General features: G+C 38.3%; 1 protein-coding gene across 2 annotated transcripts in view; it reads left to right on the top strand.

Moving 5' to 3' along the window:
- stxbp5l (syntaxin binding protein 5L) overlaps nucleotides 1-25,077 on the top strand; it is a 159,788-nt gene that overhangs the window by 9,460 nt on the left and 125,251 nt on the right. For both annotated transcript variants that reach the window (XM_042425874.1, XM_042425873.1), the window contains exon 2: nucleotides 12,158-12,255. In XM_042425874.1, coding sequence (XP_042281808.1) covers nucleotides 12,158-12,255 — 98 coding nt within the window. The remainder of the gene's footprint in view (nucleotides 1-12,157; nucleotides 12,256-25,077) is intronic.

The following is a 25,077-nucleotide window of genomic DNA, read 5'->3' as shown; positions in this document are numbered from 1 at the left end:
TCCTCATAAGTAAAACACAAAGCTGAGAAAAAAATTCTGTTGTTGATCCATCCTTTATCCAACATGTGGCCACTTGTAGAGAAACATCAATTACAGACATTTATTGGCCTTTCTTTATACTTTTTTATTTACTAGTGTGTGAGAAAGTATGAGCAAAAATAACACAAACATAATGATTTAGTGCATTAGAGAGCAGCTGACACTGCTGAGCTGAAACTTTATAATGGAAAACAATCCACTTTGTTCGCTTAAAACTGACATTTGGTGTCTGCCCTGCCTCCCTGAGTGGTTAGTGGATCCTCCTGTTCTTAAGTGCTACTCTCAAGCACTTGAAAAACCTCATCTACTTGATGTCTCCCTAAAAGTGAGAGATATTTATCGAGGCAACAGAAAAAACATTTTGGTTATTACACTCCATTAATGTGAAGCATCTTCGTTAAGCGTACGCCCATATGAAGATAGGAGATAGGACAGGGTTCCCCCAGAGTCGTCCGGGGGAACGCAGGCAGAGAGATCATTGATCAGGTGTAGTGACGTCGGAATAGTGAATGTAGGGATTTTGACAGCGTGAGAAAGTGGAAGTGATGGGGAAAAATAGAGCAGGAGGAAATAGTGACATTCTTTCAAAGAGGAATAAAGGTGGAGCCTGAGGGAAGAGATCTTCCTTACTGAACTTTTGCCAAAAAATCATAATAAAAACATTGCTTGTTTGGAGATTCAAGGTTGCATTTTCTCTTCATCATTAAGTCACAAAGTACCTAAAAAATTTATTCAATAAGTAAAAGACAGTATACTCCAGAAGGAGTTCTGTTTCAGTATAACATTTCAGTATAATAATACAAATATAACCTTAAAATGTTTATCTGTATAGGTAGAATAAGTACAGATGATGGGCAGTAGCTGCTATTATGTGGGCAGTAACCATAATTGTGTTTTATTTTGCATAAATTCAGCTTGCCTGTAGTGATATGAGGCAACATATTAAAGGGTTTAATTTTAACATAGGAATGTTTTCTGCATGGAACTCACTCATTTTTCCCCATTGTTTTAAAAAATAAAATTCAGGTGAAACAATATTTTCTTAAATTGAAGCTATAGATGTATTTTCTAGTATGAGTAAAATCCATGATGCAATACTGTACATATTTGGTGTAATTGATATCTTAAATGAAGAGTAAATGAAAAGTAGCTAACTCTGGTGCAAGATATAAAATATCAAATGATAACATGTATATTTAATGTTGTGGTTATTATATCATGGTTATTTACAAATTAAATAAATAAATATTACAATATTACAAGAGATTCAAATGTGGAGGCACCTTGTGTTAACATTCTTTCCCTGTGATGTAGTTTTCCTCGAGTGTTCAGTTCAGTTTTAACGTGCAGTGCTTCGACCTACACTGCCAAGACAATGTGCAGTGTAATCACATGCTAATCACGCAAGCTAACCACATTAGCTTGCAGCCTAAAACTGTGTTCAGACAGAACGCGAAGCACATTTTCACATCGCATTACTGGCTCGAGTTTGACTGCAAAATACATTATTATACATTAGCTGTAAGCTAGCTAGCAACTGAAGGCACCGACTGTGTTTGTGGTAAGTTTTTCGCTCGCGACGCACAAAAATTCGCTTTGTGTTCTGTCTGAACACAGCATAATAATGATCACATCTAAAACACTGTTACAAAAACTCAGGTATCTATTCAAACCATTCAAGTAATACACACAGCTGAGAAAAGAACTTCTCACCGTCTTCTGTTGTTGCTCCATCCTTTAGTCTTTGTCCATCATGTGGTAACATGAAACAGCCATTTATTGCCTTTCTGTGTACTTTCTATGTACTACTGTGTGATTATATGAGCAAAAATAACAAACACAATTATTTAGTGCATGAGAAAGAAAGAAATTGAAATATTAAGATACATACCTAAAAACTGTTTTAAAAATCAACCATGTGTAAATGTGGGTTCCTCTCTAGCAGGGCATGTAACTGGTCATAAAGGGAATGACTGAGTAACATGTTAGATTTCAGTGTCGTGGGTAATAACACGTGACTAGTTTGTCCACTCCTACTTTTCCCATCAAGCCTAAGGCACGATGCTGATGCCATGACTGATTCACTGACATGCCTGCTGCTGTGGTTAAAAGGTTAAACCACATATATATAGTATATACACACATGGCTGGTTTCTGACCCCAGTGCTGCATGAAAGCAACATGAAGCCCCAACGTACAATCACAACTATCACCTCCTCCACACAGACACGCGCACAAACAGAGAAGATTGCATGGCACTAAGAGAAATTATGCTTAAATAGCTGTTAAGCCCACGCTTTCATCTGAAGAAACACATGCTTAACATTTTTATCACATTTGGCCCTTAAGGGGTTTGTATTAAATGCTGCCAGATAAAAAGCAACTGTATGCTGCTCTTATCTGTGCAGTGTTTTGAAGGGTCGAAGTGTGTCTGTGTGGTTATGTGTGCATAATCATCCCAAAACACTTCAGACTAACATAAATCATAAATGCATAAATGCAGACAGACAAAGGAAAACATAAGTACATACATAGATACATACAAGTGTCTCTCATCAACTTCCTCTGGCCACACACACACACACGCACAACCCTGGGTAGTCTGCAGCTCTCATACAAATTAGCCCACTACAGTCGGCAGGGAGGGAAGCTTATCCAGGCTCATTCATTCGCTTTCATACTTCTCAGCTCTCACACTGTATTCTCACCCTGTGCACATTTGTTTACTGTTCTGTGTGTGTGTGTGTGTGTGTGTGTGTGTGTGTGTGTGTGTGTGTGTGTGTATAGCGCTTATTAGATCAGCCTCAGCCTCAGTGATGAATGAAAGTTCCCTCATCCTTTGGCTTCCAGCATGATAAAGAATCACGCTCGGGAAACCTTGAATCACTTTATTCATGGCACAAGACATTGGAAAAAAGACTCTTGGGGATAGTTTTTAATATCAAAAGGTGATCGCTTGCCCGCTACAACATACCTCAGTGGAAAATGTACTGCCAATTATAGCCTGCGTTTGGCATAAAGTGTTTTTGTTTTCATTTTTGGTGCCAAGCAATCCCTCCTGTGGTGGTTTTGCGCTAGACTTTGCAAAGATCGCCTGTCAATTACGCTGTGGGTGTTTTTTCTGTCGATTAAGTGAGTTCCTTGAGCTGGCATGCATTATTGTATCATAGTGGTTCTCACTGCTCTTTAAACTACTCAGTATAGGCAAACAGCAAATGTATATCCCATTACTTCCTGTCTGCCTTAGTATTTCATATTAACAATAACAACAAACACAACAGTAAGTGTTTAGAACAGAAAAAAAGCTGTCTAGGTAGAGTCTTTAGCTTCTGAATTTGATCTGTCTGGAGAACTAGATGGTTGGGGTCATTCATGTGTGATTGAAATTATAGTTATATGTTATGTTATAACATAGATGTTGAAAGGTGCAACCAAAAGGATTGTCCTAGCAGGCTGTAGACAACACATTGCTTATATTGATTTTTTTCTGCAGTTGTGGAAATTATACGCCTATTGGATTTAGTTGAATGCTGATTTTTTTTTTTTTTTGCTTCTGCTTTCAAGGACCAAAGAAAAAAAAAAGACTTTAGAGGTTTATCTGATGGGTGTCCAAACAATAAACAATAAACCTTTGGTGAGGAAATAAAGGCAAGAGTGTGAAGGGAAATGAATGGGATCATGCTGTGTTGTATAACCAATGTGTGTTTCAACTTTCATTCCACACACACAGAAACCGCTGATCTCCTCTTGCACTCCTCCCTCCTAGCGTCTTCTCTCCTACCAACATTCAGATATGGGTTTTTTTATTTTTTTATTTTGGGCTGCTCCCGACTAGATCAAAGGAATTTTAGAGCAACCTCAAAATATCTCCCTTCAAACACTGGTGGGTGAAGTCATGTGTATCTCCGTTTGTTTGATGGGTGCTCTGACTCTGTAAAGTCTTTGTAAATTATAATGGATGATTGTGACAGGAATCCTCTACTTTTTTCTGCACTGCTGTGTCTCATCCTGACATGTAGCCTGAAGGGACAGGTGGTAAAACACCTGGGTAATACAGGTGCACACAAATATACAAACACACTGACAAACGACAGTATATGTACAATATATTCATAAAGTGATGCAAGGAGACAAGAGCTTTGCATGACTGTACAAACAATCATAAATTCACTGTAGTTCAAAGATCTTTACTAGGTCCCTTTTGGGACTACATGTGCCTTTAAAAGGTCTTACAAAAAGACAAAAAAATCCATTTATGTTAAAATGTCCAATACAGTTAAAAACCTGTATCTACCCACAAGGTTTTACTGTCCAAATTCAAGTCAACTTGGTCAACTTAACTTTTTTGTTCCCTTTTTTGTGAGTCTAATTGTTGTCCAGGCAAACAGTGGCCAGCTAGAATTTAGCCAACATTATGACGTTATGAAGCGTTGTCTTTAACAGCTGACAGATAAGAATTATTACATGACTGAAACTGTATACACTTTCAGTGAGCAAAGCAAAAGATCAGCATTTGCTATGGCACTTATACCATCCTATAATAACATATTGTACATGTATACAGTATTCATATTTTAAATCTCAAAAGTGGCACTTGTTCTGTGTTCTAATAATTTATTTTAGATGTATATGGTGTGAATATTTAACTCTAAAATATTACTAACCCTATAAAAAAACAGTTTGATCTTTTTTTTGTTATATCTAACAATATAACATCAACATAAAGTTACCAAAGAGAGAGGCTTCTCTTGTTTGTGCCTCCTGTCTAATTAAACATTAATGAGATGCTTTAATGATCATGTTTGTTACTTGAGACCTTTTGACTTATAAACAAACATGAAAGTACAGAAAACAAATATTATTTAGATTTGCGGGAAAGCTGCACAACATATGACTAAATAAAAACCTGCTCTAATCGTGACCTGCTCTAACATCACTGACTGCTTCAACCAACAGACAACAGTTTTCTACTCTATGTGATTGAGGGTTGATTTGTTTTAAATGATATAGTATTACAGTTTTATTATTATTAATATTCTGGATTAAAAGAAAAAGGCTTTTAAAAACAGCTACAATAGTTTTCTAACTATTAGAGTTGAATCAGATTTTTTATATCTTCAATAAAGATATCTGATCATGGACCAAGAATCAAAAAGTGAGAAGAAAACTGTACTTAGGAAGGCCAGACAGTCTATAGTGTAGTATTATATGTATATAATATATATAAACACATATATTATATAAGTTTTGATATCTTGTGTACCCTGTGATCACAGGATAATTATTTACCAAACTATCTTCTTGTGATCAACAAATAAAGAACAATAATAATAATAAAAAAAGACGTTGACACTGTATCAATACACCTGCCAGTCACATCACTGAGTGTATTTCCATGTGTATCCTTATCCTATGATCAGGTTTTTGGAGTATCTCAGTTATGTCTTACACATTTAAACACCATATTCTGGTTTAAGAAACCTGGATAAGACCATATCCCAGTTTTGAGAAAGCTGTATATGCCAGCTGGCGTACCCTGATAGAAACCACCACTGTGGCAAGGAAACACCTTATTCAGGTTATTGATCATTATGCGGTAGTCAGTTATACAATAAAACTATGATGGTCAGTGCAGAAATAAGACGCTGAGATGTTCAGAAAGACACACCTGCAGGCAGACAATTAGACACCTGGATACTGTTATGATCGTGTAAATGGGGATATGATATTCAGGTTTCTATTCAATGTGAACACCATATAACACCATATGGTCAAACCAAGATGTCAGGTCAGATCAGGTATGAGTGTCCGGAAATTTGCAACAGCGGATGTAATATTACTGGCTCCAGCTTTTGTGAGAAAATAAATAATTTTGTTGATGGATAAAATGTTTCTATCACCTTCCTCAACACAGAAAAGGACTTGATAGTTAGCTGAGTTAGCTTAGTGTTTGTTAACAGCTAAGAGCTAATTTAGTGTTAGGCTAAAGTTAGCTTCAAAACCCGGAGGTGTCCCAACTGCCAAGCACTTAAAGGACTGATAGCCTGAACTCAACAAAGTGTTGTAAAGGTTAGTTATCACTCCCTTTTCAACATCACTAAGATATTTAACTATATGCTCTAGTAAAGCTTGCTTTGAGTGTGTGTCGTCTTGGTTTTAGCCATTTTAGAAAGCTAACCTTACCTGAAGATACCATTAAACATCAAAAGCCTCAACATTTCAACAGTCTAACACACCTGTTATTAATCAAGAAATGTAACAGTTACCATTTTGACAATTACCTTGTGGCAATTTTTCACCCCTTCTGTGAAATTAAGTGATGTTATTTTTAATAAATTTCAAAGTATTAAAGCTGCCTACCTGACTACCTGTATTGCTACACTGTCAATAGGCCTACTATTATCAATATAACACTGACCAAATCAAACATTAGGCATTAGGGCAGGTGTGCTGTGGGCTTGTTTTAGTAAAGAGTTAGTTTATAATCTGATGATTTCAATAGTTAAAGCAACCTCTGCTTTATGTCTGTTGATTAAAGATGGCTAAATTAGAGTCTGGCACATTTTGTTTAACTCAGGATATGTTGATATCACAAAATAGATAATAAGATAACATAAATTTGCCTTTGGCCCTCAACAGTATACAGTACATCTCTCTCCATCATTTCCATTTTCTTCTGCTATCCTCTGCTGTCCACACGCATACTCTCACTATGAATTATTCACTACTTGTCAGTGCTCTTGCTTTAAACCTCACCTTGCAAGTGGCCTCTTCATCCATTCCTCCTTTTATTCTTGCCCCATGTGTAAAGTGCTTCCCTTGTGATTTTGTTGTTGTGTAGATAAATGTATCCAAGCACCATCTAGGCCAGGTAATGTTTTACAGCTCACATGGAAGGTCTTGCAGTTAAGTCGCCATGTAGTACCACGCGCCATATTGAAGGCTTGAAACAAATAATTAGTTATTAAGTTGGACCGGTTTTTCACTCTTTGACCACCTCTTTTAACATAGTTCTGAGCTAGAGATACAGTAGTAAAACAAGGAAATTACATGTACTGTATGTAGCACCTATACCCTACTCAGCCTAAAAATTGTAGCAGGTATCAGGCAATCCTATCTACCATGGTAATAAAAAAAAACTACTGATGTAAGTAAGAAAACTTTATTTAAATTATTTAATTTTCAAAACCAGAGTTACAAGGTGCTGTACAATGCAGACAATGTATTCACACCTCTCAACCAGATCAATATGAGTTCAGGTTCATCCCACCCAAGGGTCAAAAAAGCTCCTGGCTACTCAGGATCAGTGATGATAGAGGCCTTCATGTGTGCAACACACCTTCATTGATTCTTTTTAATGGTAACTTGTCATTACCTGACTGATTGTACTATACCTTCTATAATGAAATCATTATAAAGCCCTGTAAACTCTAAGTATTCCCAACTTTAAACACATTTAACCAAAACAGTAGACCCTTCTTCTGTAGCTTTCTGTACCACCAAGGCCAAATCTTGGTTATGATTGGTGAAAATAATGTTATGAAGTTTAATTCTTAATTTTGGTACTTGTTCTATTTGTGCAGTGGAAATTTTCTTTGACAAGGCTTTTAAAAAGGATATATAACATGAAACTAGTTGCCTCAGTAGTCTGTATTAATGAATCTATATTGTTAGCAGGATGGAGGAGCAGCATGTTTTCTGTGGTGGTGGTTAGAGGCTGTAATGTCAATGGCTGAAATACCGCCTGAATCTGATACTAATAGCACTTTGTTTTTATGTCTTTATAATGCATTTCCCGGATATCATTTGTGTATGTGAATATGACTTTCCTGTCGTATTTTCTGTTGCGAAATCTGAATCTCTGTACCCACTATCTGTTCAGTAAAGATGACTTTCTTTAGAAATTACTGTTGCTGCCACCAAATACATACTGTTGTCATAATTTTCTCAGGGTCAGAAGATTTCTCCCAGAAAAATGCGTACTGTGTTTATCAACTAGTAAGTTGATAAGCTTGAATAAGTATTACTGGTAAAATACTGTTGCTAAAACATGCAGTCCACTCTTGATTGTAGAGTGGTGTTTTTTCCTCCAACAAACACAGTTTGGCCAAGTACAGACACGGCTTGCAGACAGCATATTAATTAGACTACAGCCAAATAATATTTTTGCTTTTCATCAAGTCACTCATGAAATCATTGTAAATTAGCCTCAGTTGATATAATCTTTTGCTGATGACGTTTGTAATTTTAACTGGCAAAACAATGGTAAGTGCTGTCTAAAAATGTGAAGCCTGCTACCTGAACATTTTGTACATAGTCATTGCTAATGAGAATATAAGCATTAATGTTGCCAACATTTACTGTAATCACCTAACGATAAGGGGTATTTGAATGGAGTTGATCTGTGTTTGGAGATATAGCTGCTCAATGCACAATTTGCTGGCAGTAGTAGACATGGGTGCTGCTTGCTATTTATAGAACTAGGGGTCTAGACCAGCTCTGCAGCTGAATGCTGTGTGGAGAGAGAGAGAACGGTGGGTGGCTTAAGGTGGTATCAGTCTTTGGGGCGCGAGGATGTCTGTCTTGTTATCTGAATGAACGTCAAGCTTGCGCACATAAAAGTTTGTATATTTGGACAAAAGAAAGCAACATAACAGAGAAAGAGGAAAAAGGGGAGGAGGTGGATGGAGAGCGGAGTTGATGTAATGCAGCCTCTGGCCGCCATAACGCAGGTCCTTTGCAGCAGGTCAACAGTTGCTGCACAGCTGAGTGGCTTTCTAAATGTACATCTCGGCTGCCTCATGATTCCTTTGAATTTATTTTCCCTTGTCAATTTTTCAGCTGTTACCTGGGGACTGCTCACAGTATGGGTTTGTAACCTTAGTTTGAAAACAGCTACCTCATCAGACTATCGATTTTAAATGTTGCTGACTGAATAAAATAATCTATATCAGGCACCTGCTTTTTAAGGCAATGGAAAACCACCACGACATAGAATTGACAGAAGATGGAAGTATGGGTGAACCTGGACACACACACATGAACACATGCCCTGAAAGAGGGAGAAAAATTGCTTTATGGCTTTGGCCTTAAAATATGTATGAGCTGCTCTGAGATTCACCAGAGTAAATGTGTTCTCTCTCATCCACTTCTTGGCTCTCTTGTATGTATATGTGGGGGGGTGGCTCTCCTGTATCCCAGCAACACTGCATCTGAGGTGGGTCAGAGGACCTAAAAGGTCCTGGGTGGCAAGACCTGGAGGATAAATATGTGTTTGTGTGTGTCTGGCTAGATTCTTCTATGTATATGTCTATGTTTCTCCATTATAGATGTGCATGATGATTAACTATGAGTGATTTGGTGTATGAATGTCTGTGTGTGACATTTAAGTGTCAGAATTTATTTGCTGATGCATTCTATATTTGGTTGGGTTAACAAAAAAAAAATCTCATTTTGATCCGTCACAGTCAGAGATGTGTTTTTGGGTGTCGGCGTGAAACAGTATTGCCGGTATCATCTGCAGCTCTCTCCACTGCCAAAGGTTTATTGCAAAAACATTTATTCCCCGACATTAACATCTGACCTTCCTCTTTTGTCTCCTCCATGAGTGGGGGCATAGGGATGGCAAGTGATTCTTAATGACAGGGTGAAGGCGTGTGTCAGTGCCTATTCTGCAAACTAGGTCCCACCTACCTTTGAACTCTCAAATGTAGTCACTTCTGGCACCAAGTCCCACACCAACATCCTGTTTCATGCGCGAAACCCATTAAATGATGAAAGAGGATTACGATCACAAGCCCATTTAATTTTAAAATAGCTCAACTCTATAAAATATATGTGGATGTGTGTTGAAGTGTAGGTGTTGGGGTTCATGGTGCATATCTTAATGTTACAGCCCAATGCCTTCCAGATGCATTAACTGCATTATTGTGATACATATGTAGTCAGTTATAAATTTGTTCAGTGTTATTAAATTTGGATAGTTTGCATTGTAAAAAAAGAGCCCTTGTGTGCAACATTGTGCCCTCTGATTGGATTTAGTTTAGTTCTGAAGCTTTTTCTTCTACTACCACTTCTCTAGAGGAAAACAGGTGACAAAATTATTGAAAATTAGAATTGACAGGAGAATGCCTGCATTTGTTGTGTTTACTCCTGAATGGTGGTGATGGAGATGGTGATGCCCTTCTTAAACTGAGGAACTGGGTATATTATGGCTTCCAGGAGAGACTGTGCTGTTATTCCCATTTTAATTGCGCCTCCCCCTCTCAAAGACGGTTAGCTTTACACCCCACCTTTTAGTGTGCCTGTTCACTATAAACACTTTGCATAACCCGACACGACCCCATAACCCTTACTGTTCTTATCTCTTACATAAAAGTTAGCAATATTATTAATTAGTGTCCATTTGTATGGAACTGCGCTGTGTATGTATTAGTCGAGTAAGAGATATATGTGCATCTGCAGGCCAAGTACTCTTAATACTTTACAGTCTCACACACACACACACACATACACACAGACACACCTTTTTAGCCTAAATATAACAAATATAACATGTCATGCACTTGGATAATTTACTTACAACCGTGTAAAATGTGTAAATTAACATTTAGACCATCAAACACAGAAGAACCTGCGTACATGCACACACAGACACACACACAGACTCACATTCTGTCCTCTGGTAGCAGTGTGATTCAGTGTCCCTCCGTGTCGTTTCTCATTTTCCTCTGTCAAGTCTGATCACTGCTGACTGATTTCATTCTGTTTGTGTTTTATAACCATTTCACAGACTCTCATATTATCTTTCCAAATTCATGTCTGGGTATTATTAATGAAATCACAAAAGCAATGTAACAACAATTCCTGCAGCCAAAAAAGGTGTTTGTGCTGGAGATGAGGTGGGGGGTGGGGGGGGTCTGACAACAATGGGTGTTATGAACAAACAAACCACTTATGACTTCCTGGTGCGTTCAAAACCAGAGGTTTATTGAGTTATATTAAGAATTTTACAGATGAAATCTGTTGTATTCGTCTCTGTAGCATTGTCATTTGGCTTGAAACCAAAATTTCTCATACTGCAGTTTGCTGGTAAAACAGTAATATCATTGTTGTAACATTTCCATTCAACACTGGTGATGTCCATGTCTGTACATCCCCCCTGAGCAGATTACAGAAAGTGAGGCACTGCTGGCAAATTTAACATGACTAATGGTAGACAGCTGCATTGCATGCAGGGCATCTCGGAGTGGGAGTGTGAGAGACAGTGTTGTTTTGTCTAGTCAGGCCTCGACATATGAATGTTGAGGACAGTTCATTTCAGTTCAATCCGGATGCAACATTGATAGAAGCTAGTTGCTAATTACACAGAGTGAAATCAAATTTTTTTATCAGTATGAATGTTGACCTTGCAAAGGTCTGGTATTTGAATTTCAATCTGCGTTCAGCTCATTGAAATTCTGCAGCGTCTTTAATGTGTTCTGTATTCATAAATGTTAATATGGGGCAAATACAGGTACAGTTGGAGTGTGTGGGTACATTTCTTGTTCGTAATTATCATTTTTTGTAGTAGTACCAGTAGTACTCTAAGTAATATAAGTAAAAATATAAGTGCTTTACCTCAGCTTGGATCTACAGTTTCAAACAGTAAGCATCACAAAAATATCAGACTGTCGCCATAGCAATCACACATGTGACTATGTCACAAGAAAAATGTTCTTTGAGCCTACTGTAATCCACTTTTTTTCCCGCAATGCTACAAATATCTATTAGTTAGAAAGGGTTGATTGCATATTCAAAAATACGACAATTAAGCTATTCTGACAAAATATTTGCTGACAATAAAAAAGAAACACATAATTGAATGCTTTTGAGTCATTAGTTATCTTTTCAAGGGATTTAGTTGTGTATTTTTTATTGAATTAAAGGTCACAGTTTTACAAAAATGAACATTTAGCTTTTCAAAATGTCAAAGCTTCCACCGGATTCACCACCGGGTAGAATGTCATAGGGCCAGGTAAAATCATTAAATGATAAAATCATGTAATTACCTTAACCATGATCCTAAAATGTTTTTACTTGTTGAATTAAAATTCTGTTTTGTGTTTTTGTGTTGCAGACTGTTCGTCATGGTTTCCCTTACCAGCCCACTGCTTTGGCCTTTGACCCTGTGCAGAAGCTCCTGGCCGTTGGCTCCAGATCAGGCGGCGTACGGATGTATCCTTTACCCCTCATCTGCTTTCTTCCTCCCTTAGTCTGGAGACACACTAGAAAACTATACAATACATAAAATACAGTATATATTTATGTATTTTACTGTAAACACACTACCTTGCCTTTGCCACAGTTCATTATTATAAAACAAGAGCTATACAACATAAAACGAGTCATCCAATCCATGTTTTGTTGTAGTATTTGTTTGGCAGGAATGAATTTAGTTTCAAGCTATTTCAATTTTAATAAGCATGAAATACAAAATGATATACACTTGCAATTCACATTGTAATTATATAAAAAATATTTGACATTGGCTGTTGCTGTAAGTCACTGTGTTATTCTTCTAAGTAATCCATAACCTGCGCTAGTATCAGGAGGAATCACAACATTGTTGATAGAGATACTGTATCTATTCCCAGACAAACCTGCGGCAAAACTATAGTGTGTCTTCAGGCAGAGGCCTCCCTTCCTCAGTTCCCCATCCTCCTCATCATCTCCTTATTCTCATCCATCTTTAAGCCCTGTCATTTCATGTTGCTCGGCTGTCATGTCGCAGGCTTAGAACTGTCCATCCAGCAGCTCGTCCCCTGGGTCACCTGGTTATAGGGATGGGAGCAGACGTGTCAGTACGTCCCAGGTAGGAGATTACGCCCTCATAAATACCCAGAGTTCCCAGTATTCCCGTAGGTAACTAAGGGCAGAGGAAACAAACAATTATTGATGCTGAAGAAGTCACACTGCTGGGCCTGCCGGGATAGCAGAAGGACAGACACAGTGATTTCTCTGTTGAAAGAAACAGAGAAATCAAAGAAATGGTGACGGGGGAGATGTGACATTGTTTGAATATTTGAAAGAGAGGGAAAGAAATGCGGAGGATGAATGTTGAGGTAAAGGTGCACAGTGGTGTTTTATGTCACAGGGAATACTTAATGAAAAGACACAAATGTGACTTGATTACAGGATAAGCTCAGCCAAATATAGCAATTTGATATCCTTTCTCATCCCTCTCTCATAGTCCATCCCCTCCCTCTATATTTCTTTAATGAATACTGTGACTGTGAAGCAAGGCAGAGATTTCAGCTGGATTGAAGCCCTTGAGTGACTTAGCATTTGTATTGACATGCTGCACACACCTTCCTCTGCTCCCATGTGGCCTGTCACTGACTCTCTCTCTCTCTCTCTCAATTGCGTGCTCACACACGCACACACACACACTTCTCTACTTTCCTGTTTTTCATTCTGCCTAGCCCTCCATCGCCTTCTGTCTAGTGGACCTCTTTTCCCCCCCTTATTTCTGCTTTTATTTATTCAATTCATCCTTCCTTTGTCCTTCACAGCCTCTCTGAATGTTCGTCCTTTTCTTCTCAGCGCTTTAAACATCTGCCTGTCATCCTCTGTCATGGTCTCTTTGGGGTTTTTTTTTTTTCTATTGCTTTTTTAATGCATTTCTGCTCACTATGTTCTTTCCTTTGCAGCTGTAATTAGTACTGTATGCAGTAGTAGCCATTGCAGGAATTTCCCATGCTCCATTTCTATTTCTATGAGTGGTATGGTGTACAGTGGACGTCCTGCCTATTGCCTTTATTCTGCATCTACACTATGTTAGTGCTGCCCACACAACCTACTAAGGATATTTCACCATTTCACCAGATTTTCATTTTTCTCACCAAGTCTCTACAGGGTGGAGCAGCACGCAAATAAACAGCAATTTACAGTAAAGCTAGCACCCTGTCTTTTTCTCTCCTGTTTGCTGTCTGCTGTCACTGACCTGTAGTTGCTGTAGTCGCTGCTTTCTATTGTAGCAACACATCATTATTTGGCAGAAAAATATATGTTTTGCTCCTGTTAAGAAATCTGTATTGATTTCTGGGGGTTCAAAGTTAAGCATTCAGATGATAGTATTGATCGACTGTGTGGGACTGCGGTTATGTGGGCTCCTAGTGGGAGGTGCCTATTTCCAGACTGCCTGCTTGTACAGGCATGTGTCTGGGTGTGTCTGTGTGTGGTGTGTAGACATGCATGTCTACATGTGTGCCTGTGTATGGACAGTAAGGGTGTGTGTATGTATATCTGCGTCAGTGTAGGCAGAAGAGTGATCAATATATCTGAGTTTCCATGGAGCCTGGTTTCTTTGTCAGAAAACATTTTGTTCTTTTCTGTACATGTGTGTAACTGGAAAGTTAGTTACATTTTTCTCAATTGGTTTTTGTGTATAATAACCTGGATACATCATTGAATAAACTAGTGAAGTGAGCTAGATACAACCACTCTGAAATACAATGTCTGAACTGTGTCTACATCTAGAAGGTTGATCTGTTTTCCAAGCAGACATCAGGAGTATAACCTTTAACCTCTCTTTCATGGTAGAATTAACCTGTCAATTTCATTTTTTCTACAAGGCTTTGAAAATGAGTGGATGTGGTGTTAATAAGGCTCAGCGTTTTCTCTGAAGTAAGACTTTAGTTCTCAAAGAATATAATAAGACATAAGCTTATATGATCACATTGCGTGCTGCATAAGTTTAAAGTCCCCCTTCACTCAAAAACGTGTTTTGCTTATTATTACTTCATTTGAATGTTTGACCTACATTGTGCAGAGAATGACTGTAGTTGAGTTTGACACGGGAAGGCTGTTTTCACATTCATCTGCTGGAGGGAGGACATTTCAGACATGTACCTACAAGCATGATTTGTGACATCACAACTAGTTTGGAAGCTAATCATGTTCCAGTGTACAACTTACACACACTGACTGGTTTTTTCAGTGATGTAGGATCCAGCAGTTAAGTTAAACTTGAACTGAAACAATAAACAGTATTTGTATTTTCATAGATTCTGGATTTTTCCATGAGGGTGAAGGACTGATGTGATGGATAAAATTGAGGAAGACTTAAAATCATCACTGATGTACCTTTCAGGGGCAGAGAAAAATGGGCAGAAAATGAGCGCGTGAAGGAAGCAGGTGGTGAAAAAAATGAGAAGGAATACAAAGTGAGAAAGAGACAAAGGTAGCATTAGGAGATTAAGAAGGAGGAAGGTGATAGGATTGTATTGTTGAGGATGGAGACAGTGATGTGATGGCAATGACAAAGCAGAAAGTAGTTAAAGATACTGTAGTGTGGGCAGAAAAGCATCTGGATGAATGCAGCTTTTATTAATTTAGAACTATTATAACTGTTAAGGTGAATGGATTTTATGGTGGTTAGTGAGCAAAATGTCTGAAATGCAGTTACACATCAACTCAAGACATGTTAGCATGATCTCTCTAAACCACAATTACACAATATCAGAAATAACTTTACCTAGTATTTGCTGTACATCAGTGAGTAGTCCAAAATCACATTTTGGGAGGGAAATTTAAAATTGCACAGTACAACACAACAGTGAGTCATCCTAGTAGCAATTTATGTATTTAACAGTTTCAACTTTAAAAATTCTACAATTGAATCTCAAGGGCTCAGTCCACAATAACAATGTGCACAAGAGCGTGCCAGAAACTTTCTGATTTATTTACTGTTATTCTGGCCAAAATAAAAACACTGTAAGACTAATCCTAAGCTTCCTGTAGTAATTGAACATTTAATTGTTGATTCTCTCACCTGAATCTTGTGCTCTGTTTATATCTATGGCCTTTCCCTCCTTCACACTCTATTCTTGTATAAATTAGTAAGCAACCACATAACCCTGTGTGGTAAACTGCAGGAGTTATCTGTGTAGTAGTTCAATATAGCGCCATTTGCATTTCCCCAATGGCAAATTCTTCTTTTATATCGCCTCCTATCTCCAGTCATAATTTTCCAAACTTAAACCCTCCAAAGTCATCAGTAAAACTAACGGCACATGAGCATACTGAATGTTGCCACAATCTGTTGTATCGTTATGGGTTTAGGAAATGTATTGCCTGTAGTGTGTCTAAATGGCATTTATTAACCATTAGCGGCAGAGGCAGTCACAGTAGGACCGGTCCTGGTCTGGTGAATGGTGCATAGTGATGATGTCATCAGGATTGGCGCAGTGGGTTGGCAATGAGGCTCTCTGCAGTGGGCTCCTAGGACACTCCTCCCTCTGCCTGGGGCAAGATTACCAAGATATGCTGAGATTTAGTTTATTGAGAGCAAATAGAACAGAGAGAGAGCATGACAAGTGTTTGTGTGTGTGTGTGTGTGTGTGCATTCAGGTATTTCGTTCTCAATTTCTGCGCCAAACCTGTGTGTGTGCTTGCTGAGTCTGCATCCATGTGTCGGCTACCTGTGTCAATATTGTGTGTCTGTGCACACAAATATATATGTGTGTGTGTGTGTGTGTGTGTGTGCAGGTGTTTGTCACTTACTGTGTTGGTTTGTCTGTCGGCACAGTGAAAGTGAATGTAGTTTCAATGAACAGTTCAATAAATAGAATTGCTCAGTCTGATAGACAGTCACCTCTCATAACAAACAATCAGATCAGAGAGAGAACAAGAATAAGGAGAGACACAAGGAGAGGAATGGAAGAAGATTGTGGCAGGGAGTAAAAGGAGAGAAACAGGGTTCCTGTTGATATCAACAACTTGTTTATGACAGATTGGACAGTTAACATTGATCCAACACTATAACAGCAATACTGTAAATCATTGCTACATTCTTTTTGGGGCTACACAAGGCCTGGGTGACAGTGACAGTTCTTTATTGAATAGAATAGGATTTTACATCCATTTTCATATGATATACTGTATACTGATATTAGAAAAATATTTTCATTTAATTTCAAAAATCCTGTTGTTTTTACAGGAAAAAAGGCAAACTGTGGTTGCCAGAATAATTCTGTAAACAATACAGTAAAAATGTTAAAAACTTTACAGAACAACCTGTAACTTTTGTAATTTACAAAAAAATTACATTTTAAATGGGTAAATCCAACAGCCCTTTTTTGCTGAATTAGCATGACCATGGTGCTATTAAACTAATTCCTTCCGTAAGATTTACATGCTTATTGTCGCTTATTGTACATTGAATCCCATTCAAATTCACTGACTGTCATTGAATTGAAATTTTCTGCAAATTTTACTCAAAAGTTGTTTATAATTTAGTGAGTGAGGCTTTCTTCCCATAAGCTACCGCAGCTAACGGGAAGAAAGCCCTCTATAAATCAAAAGACAAGTTAATTAGGGCAGTATACTCGATATTCCACATTTATCATATAGCAACAAGACAATAGAAAGAGGTTGGCCACCTAACAAATTATTGTGAGATATAGCTATCGGGAAAAACAAAAGCGATTTACTCTTGTTGACGCACTTCCTTTATGCTGTAAATTGAGGCTTCATTTTCCGGGAGATTGTATTCTGTGGCAGACAGCATTGCAGAATGAAAGTGACGCTTATAGGGAACCAGTCTAAAGGCTGATGGTGTCATTATTCTATATCCATTACACTGTGCAATCAACATTTACTTCATAACAACAAGTTAAAGCAAAATGGTTGTCTATTTCCAGTTTAGCAACAAAAACTCACTCATCACTATTTTTTCTAGCTATTATTTTAAAGCCACTTATAATAATTAAAAGGTATAATGACAAGTTTGTTAACTCTCAAGTCGCTGCAGAAGCTTATTTAGATTTGTTTCAGTTCAGTAAAATGAAAATGTTGGATAAAGCCATACCTCTGTAGAAACTCCAGGGTTGATGCCAGCTCTGATGACTAATGGATGTTGAAGCGATAATAGCTCCCAAACATCATGCACAGGGCAGAAACGAAGGAGGCGATGTTATGGTGCACAATGTTTTGATCCACATTCAGCATGAACGGTCTTGAAGAATAGCAGGATTGTCCTAAAAAGAAAAAAACAGAAAAACATAATTAAAACAAAATGAAAACAAGTGACATGTGTTCCTGAAACATTTCACAAAACAATTTGATGTTTTTAAATTTTCAAGGTCAGTTAAATTGTTCACCATCAATACAGAAATCAGTGTATGTGCAGGTTTAGGGCAGAGAAATGTACAGCCTTTTAAGGCCATTTTGACTGACCTTAAGAGCTTACACTAACAAAAAAAACATTGTGCAGCATGAATTTGCGTCCAAATGGACAGAAAAGAGAGAAAGAAAAGGATGAGATGACAGAGATATACAAAAGAGAGAATGAAAGAAAGACCAAGAAAGAAAAAAAAAGTTAGCTTACCACAGTAATGGAAGTCAAGTGAACTTCACTCCCTCCATCTGTACTTCCCCTGCCAGGCATGTGTCCTCCACATAACAGAACATCGCGTCTTCCTTCTCATCAAAGTATGACAGCAGAAGCAGCACCATCTCTTTGACGTCTTCAGAGCAACCGCTCAGCTCTCCCCTCATCACTATAAACGTTGTTACAGCCTGTAGGAACTATTTGTTCTTGTTCACACAAACAGTATTCATGTAGTTCAGGAGCTGTGTGAAAGTTTCTTAAGCCCATTTCCAGTGAGTTCCTTGAAGCAGACTGCCATGCCAAGTTCATCGAACCAAAACGGCCAATCTTCTAGGAGATATTTTATATTTTTCCCCTGGTTGACTTGTTTACACTGTGTGTAGAAAGTCAACTTAATTAAAAGTTTGACCTCCTTTGGATTTGCATCAGTTTGCTGAGACATCATCTTCAGTTTTTTCTTCTCCTGCTGGCTCTCTGGAGTCTCTCCGAGGGGCAGGAATTTTAAATCCCAGTTAATGCACCCATAAGTGTTCCTATTTTTGGGGTCGTAGATTGCTTCACATTCTCTATTCTATTTTGCAATTGCTTGACTAGAGAGTGATACCCTGGCCCAGTCACGTCTCCCTCTATTATGTCTTGCAGAGATTTTGGATATGTTGCCACCATCTTTTTTGGCAACTTCAGTAGAGTTCCTTTTACTTATGCAAGAACTTTTCCTCATTATCTCACAAACCACAATCCAGACCATCTCTCTTCTCATTCGTGGACTCTCTCCAATGACTGCATTAGTTCCTCTGGGAACTTATGCCTTCAAGGATGCTGGAGGTCCTGGCGAGGGACCAACAGATGACCTGCTGGTTTCAGGAGTCTGGCCTGCAAAAACAGACACATACATGCAAAAGAGTTATCAGGAACTCGATGTGAATGTTTCTATGTTTCCGATCTTTTATGCAGTTTACTTTGGGCACTAGTTGCATCATGTACTGCAATACTTGACTTACATCTCAGCTTCCAAGCAGCAAGGACTTTTCGGGCTTGAATTGGCCTCAATGTTGACATCAAATTGGCTTCCTCAATAAACTTAGAATCATAATATGTCTCTACCCCAAGGGATCGTAAGGTGTCTTCTAGAATATCTTTGGTCACCTCTGGAAGATCAGGCAAAACCTCAGTGATGGCGGTGCGTAGAAATGTTTGCTCCAAGTCAGTCATTTCTGGAATCAAGAAAGAATGAAAACAGTTTTCAAGATTATGAATGAAAGAAGACAAAAGTAATAAGACATTCAGTCAAGTAACTCTGCATATATATACAGATAAGAGGAACCTCCACTTGGAGTATATAATGTGAGTGAGGATTTACACTTATTTCTGTACATCTAAAAGGAAAAACTGCTGTCACTCTGATGTTTTCAAATAGTATTTTATCATTTTTACTAAGCGTACATATGCATTTTTAGTATGGTTTCTCCACCACAGTTACCAAGATCATGTTTATTTCAACAATAAACAGATATGCCTGAAACATCTGATGTCTTTCAAATAAAATTAGGCAGATGTTTTTAAAGGTTTTCAAATGCCTGGCACATCTCTTGAAGTAGCTGTTTACTTTCAGAACACATAATCCATAATCTGATCAAGGGGCCAAATTTCAAATTGGCTAGGAACCGATGAGCCATTGCTGGATGTTTACATTTTTCAGAATGAAAGCCCAAAATGTTATTTTCTTTTTTTTCCCCTGCTGTACCAAAATCGTACCGAACCATGAACTTGGTGCACCGTTACACCCCTAGTACCTAATAAACTGCCAATTGAGTGTAAATAAAACTGAAAAATAATACTGTGCACTGCATTAGACACTGTATCTGTGATCCTCACTCTTAATGTCTCTGGGTGTGATATCAACACTGAGTAAATCAATAGACTCAACTAAAGATATTGCATGTTCTCCTCTATCAGCTCAAGACACTGCCAAGACTTTTGCCCTCCCAGAAATTTGACAGTGCTGAGTAATTGTGATAAGTTAGCCAATATAGACAACAGTCCTCTGCTTGTTGCTAGGTAAGAAGGCAACTGCAGTGTTACTTTTGAGGACAAATCCTCTCATCAGTAGCCACATGTTGTTCAATGACCAGCAGTAAGCAATTAGTAAACCTAATTTGGCCAATGGAGCGTGAGCGGGCAATAGGAGGAGGTCACTTTGTAAACACACAGCTACCGTTACAGTCCATAATTAATCACACAGTCTTACAGTGTGTGTGACGGAACAGCTTCACAGGGCCAGTTGGATGAACAATACCATTATATAGTCATCAAAAGCATTCATCGTTGTCACACTGTGTCATTGGCTTTGCTGACTGTGTGAGCAGGCTTGCATATATAATGAGCATTTTGCTCTCAGTTGCTCAGCTACTACAGAAGGTGGCCAGTGCCATAATCAGATGCTACCCAGATCAAGTGTAGCATGTGCTAAAGTGTATTTGCGCTCACCATGCTCTATTTACATTATCTCATTATCAACACACCTGTTGCCATGGATATGAGCACACACACTTTTATCGCAGCTAGACATGTACAGTCCTGCATTGTGACTCATTTGGTCTTGATTGAATTAGGCCTACTCGTAATAGGATTTGCAGCCTTCTACTTGTAGACTAGAGTAATGGCAGTTTTTAGTGCCTCCAAAGGTGAGCAAGCAAAAGTGCTGCTCTGGTAGTGGGACAGAAAAGCGATGAAGCAGCAATATTGAGCTATCCATAAAACATACTGCACTCATTTCTCCATGTATCTGTGTAGGGTGCATGATAATAGAAGTAAAGGCTCAATACTGCAATTTACCCCTGGAATAAAGGAAAAGTACTATGAAGACGGCAGTTTGTTTTGAATCAGCATTAAGTATAGCAAAGTATGTTATTGTTTAATGACATACTGCAAGTATATTATTTAATAAGATTATGGGATTAGAGGTGCAACTGATTACTATCATTATCAGTTAATCTATTGATCATTTTTTTAGCCACGCTTATTTGCTAATTGGCCGAATCCGCAAGCTGGCAACCCTGGTGTTTTAGTGGTCTTTTGGTTCCTCCTTCTTTTAATTAGTTGCCATCCTTCCTCTGGGTTCCATTAACACTGGTCTTTCTGGTTTGGTTGTATGACCACTCATTTCCTTCCTGCTGCATAATGAAACCACCTACTGTATCATTCAGAGGGGAAACCACCCAATGCCCTTATGATGATCGGCAGTTGGCCTCTGTCATTATGACAGCCTTTTATCACTTTGTGTCTTATTGCTTGTAAATTCCTAGCTGTAAAAAAAAGAAAAAAGAAAAAGAAGCAAGCATATAGAAAGTATCTGGTGGCTTTTATCCTGTTCTCCCTCTTTACTTCCACAGTAGCCTAGTCGGCTACTTTGCATATGCATTTTAATAAACCAATTTTTTTGTCACTCCAAATTTAATCATTAGTAAGGAATATCCTGAAATATGAATATGTTCTGTTTACAATGGGCGATGCGCTGGCTTCCCATTACATTGTTAAATGCCACTCTTACAAATCATTAATGATTGTGCATATTCCCAGGGTAAGGAGGATCCTAAAGTGTGCAATTTCATTTCACGAATGGATAGTTACGTGGCTGGATTATCTGGAAGAGAGAATGCCAAATTGGTAAGTAAAGGAACAGTTGCATGGTTTCTTTTCCTCCCTGTCTTCTATTGTGGACAAGGAGCTGATAGTGTTGCGTTATATATTCAAGAGATAACTTTTGTGGGGAGAAATAAACTGAAAAAGTGTCAGATATGACACGAATGCCAATTGTCAGCCTTACTGTAAAGTCAGCTGTTCCAACGTTTACTCCAGGACCCTACAGTTTCTAACCCTATCGCTAGAATATTGCATTGAAGGAGCGCACTGAGTGCCAGTGGTTCCCCCCCTCTCCTGGTCTCATAAAATCAAGGAAGTAAGAGTACCATAGCAAGAGGTCTTTAACAGTTGTTTAGATTATTATTATATTATTATTATTATTATAGTTAATCACATGCACACAGATATTTTCCACAAAAGTGGCCCTCAAATGATCAGATATGGCCATTGGCCCATAGTTGTGCTAGGCTTGCACATACGGCTAGCCAAATTCTAACAATCATGCTTGCTATTAAGACAGAGACAGCGTGCTTTCAGCAGAGCGGCAGTTATCTTCAATCTAATGCGTTAATAATGCCACACTTTGACCTACAACCTTATCATGCTCATAATTTACAAATAAAGCTGTTTTATATAAAGTTAACTTTCACTTAAATATAAATGATCTCAGGTGCACAATGACTTTACCTTGAGTTTGTGTATGGAGCATCAATGCAAAGCGATGATGTCTGTCCTGTGTGACTGGTGGAGGCTGTGTATCGGTTGACCTCTATTTTATCGTCTTCATCCTCACAGTCCTCTGTTTCCTCCTTATCCCCCTTGTTGTCATCTCTGATAGAGATGGCGAGGTAGTTGAGGAATGAAAGGTCAGCTGACTATTAATAGCATCACTGAGAATATTCTAGGAAATGCCACTGGTATATGTTTAGTCTACCTACTGCTAAATACAATGCAAAATGTAGATAATATGACGGGAGAGATTTTCAGTTAAACTACAACAGTTTTAATACCTAAAAATCAGTCAGTTGTTAAACAATAAAGTCACGTTTTTCTGTTAGTCCCTTAGAATTATAGATCAAAAGCTTTTTAGACCATTTGTGGACAATAATGAACTGAACAACGATCAACAAAGTCAACAGTCAGTGGAAGAATTATATTTTCTCCAATAATGTATATGTGCCATCACCTAGGCTAGAGCAGGCTGTCTGACCTTTGCCTTCATCTGATGTGTAAAGACTGCTTGCTAACCTTTACAGCGCAAAGGTCACTGAAAGCTTCTATGATTACTGTACCGTGTGATTAGTGACAGTGAAAAGTCAGAGGAGGGAGTGGGAATTGGAGAGTGACAGATATGTACAGGAGTAACTGTTGGAGAATCACTGACCTGCACTGAAAGATAATCATTTATCTTGTAGTAACAGTTTATTTTAACCATTACCACCTAACCTTTATTTGCCAAAATAAAACCAGACCCTAACTGTAGAGATGGCAGTAAATGCTCTCATGACTCGTTTTTGAAACATGGGTAGATTTGCAAGACACTGACAAGCAACATACTTTGAGAAATAGGGTTGAGGAATTGTTAATAAATTGTAAATAACATAGTATTTTGTGTCTGGGAAAGGTAACAGTATTGCTGAGATGTGTTACTCATCAGCACTCTGGCTCATGAGGTTGTGCATACACACATGCACCCACACACACACACACAAACAAACAAACAAAAAAGAGTGCAGGTCTGCTTTGAACTATGCTGAGGTTTTGTGCAGAAATATCACACTAGGTCCTCCAACAGTAACGTCATACCAACTGCACTGTACCCTCCAGCGGAGAAGAGCTTGAAATGGAGGGAAATGTAAAAAGAGGCCTGTATTCATACGCTTGTGTGTGCACGTGGCCATACATATATTTCAGCCTTCAATATCCTACTATAACACGTGGATGCCTTTAGTGAGTAGCAAGTGCTAGGTGCAGAGAGAGATAGGGAGAATAAAATTATGGTATCACAGAAGCTGTCAAAGATGTATGGCTCTGTTTTCATACTGACATGGAGTGCAAAGCACTGTGCAAGGTGCAACACAAAGCACAGGTTACATTTTTTAAAACAGCTGCCATTCTCTATGTAGGCATTTGTCTTTCAGCAGGTTAACAGCAGGTCTGGGATCCATCTGCAATCTCCATATGGAATAAGGCACATTGTCAAACCACAATTATGCTATACTAGCTAAATTATAGCCAAATTTGTGTGACCAGCTCATTGTAAAAATTGTAAAAATAAAAAACAAATCGAAATTATCATTAAAAATTCTAAGACAATGAAAAATTCTCTTTTCACTAACTGCCTTTGGACTGTCCATTCCCATGAATCCTTTCCTGGTGTCTACAAAAGCACTGGATTATTGTGGACAACAATGCTTAAAGGAGATGACAGTAGCGAATGTGATTGGCCATGATTGTCACCGACAGTAACACCCCCCCCCCATATAATGTATGATAATATATTCTTTCTTGTTCCTACCCATATCCAAGTGAGCTACTGGTGTGCCACGTGCCTCTGCCAACAAAAATACCAAAAGTCCACCTGCATGACCTCAGCACAATGTACAGTGTGGTTGACTGCTTATTATCCTGCAGCTTGATTTACCAAAATGGAGCTCTAAGTCACAAGATGACAACAAATGTCATTTGATTTCTCTGCCATCTCCTATGGAGTTTCTGTTATCTGTTAAATGTTTAAACAGCCTTAGTTTCAATTACAAAGTGTAGACTAGTTTCAATGTGGGTTGTATTTGTATTGTTATTTTGCAACTATGCCTTTTAATCATCGTCATTAGTATTATTTTATGTTCATGCATTTTGATTTGTTTTTTGTCTCCACACAATCACAGTTCACACACTTATATTTTAGTGGGAAATATGCAAATGAAGCCCGTTATCATCACAAACCGCAAAGAAATTCTGTGAATGCAATTAGCTGCGCTGCCAATGCAATGGTTTATGTAATCTTTAAGTCTTTAATTAGA

Source organism: Thunnus maccoyii, chromosome 11, assembly GCF_910596095.1.
Source record: "Thunnus maccoyii chromosome 11, fThuMac1.1, whole genome shotgun sequence".
Classification (NCBI taxonomy): Eukaryota; Metazoa; Chordata; class Actinopteri; order Scombriformes; family Scombridae; genus Thunnus; species Thunnus maccoyii.
The sequence above is the reverse complement of the archived record's forward strand: the minus strand, read 5'-3'. Positions and strand labels throughout refer to the sequence as shown.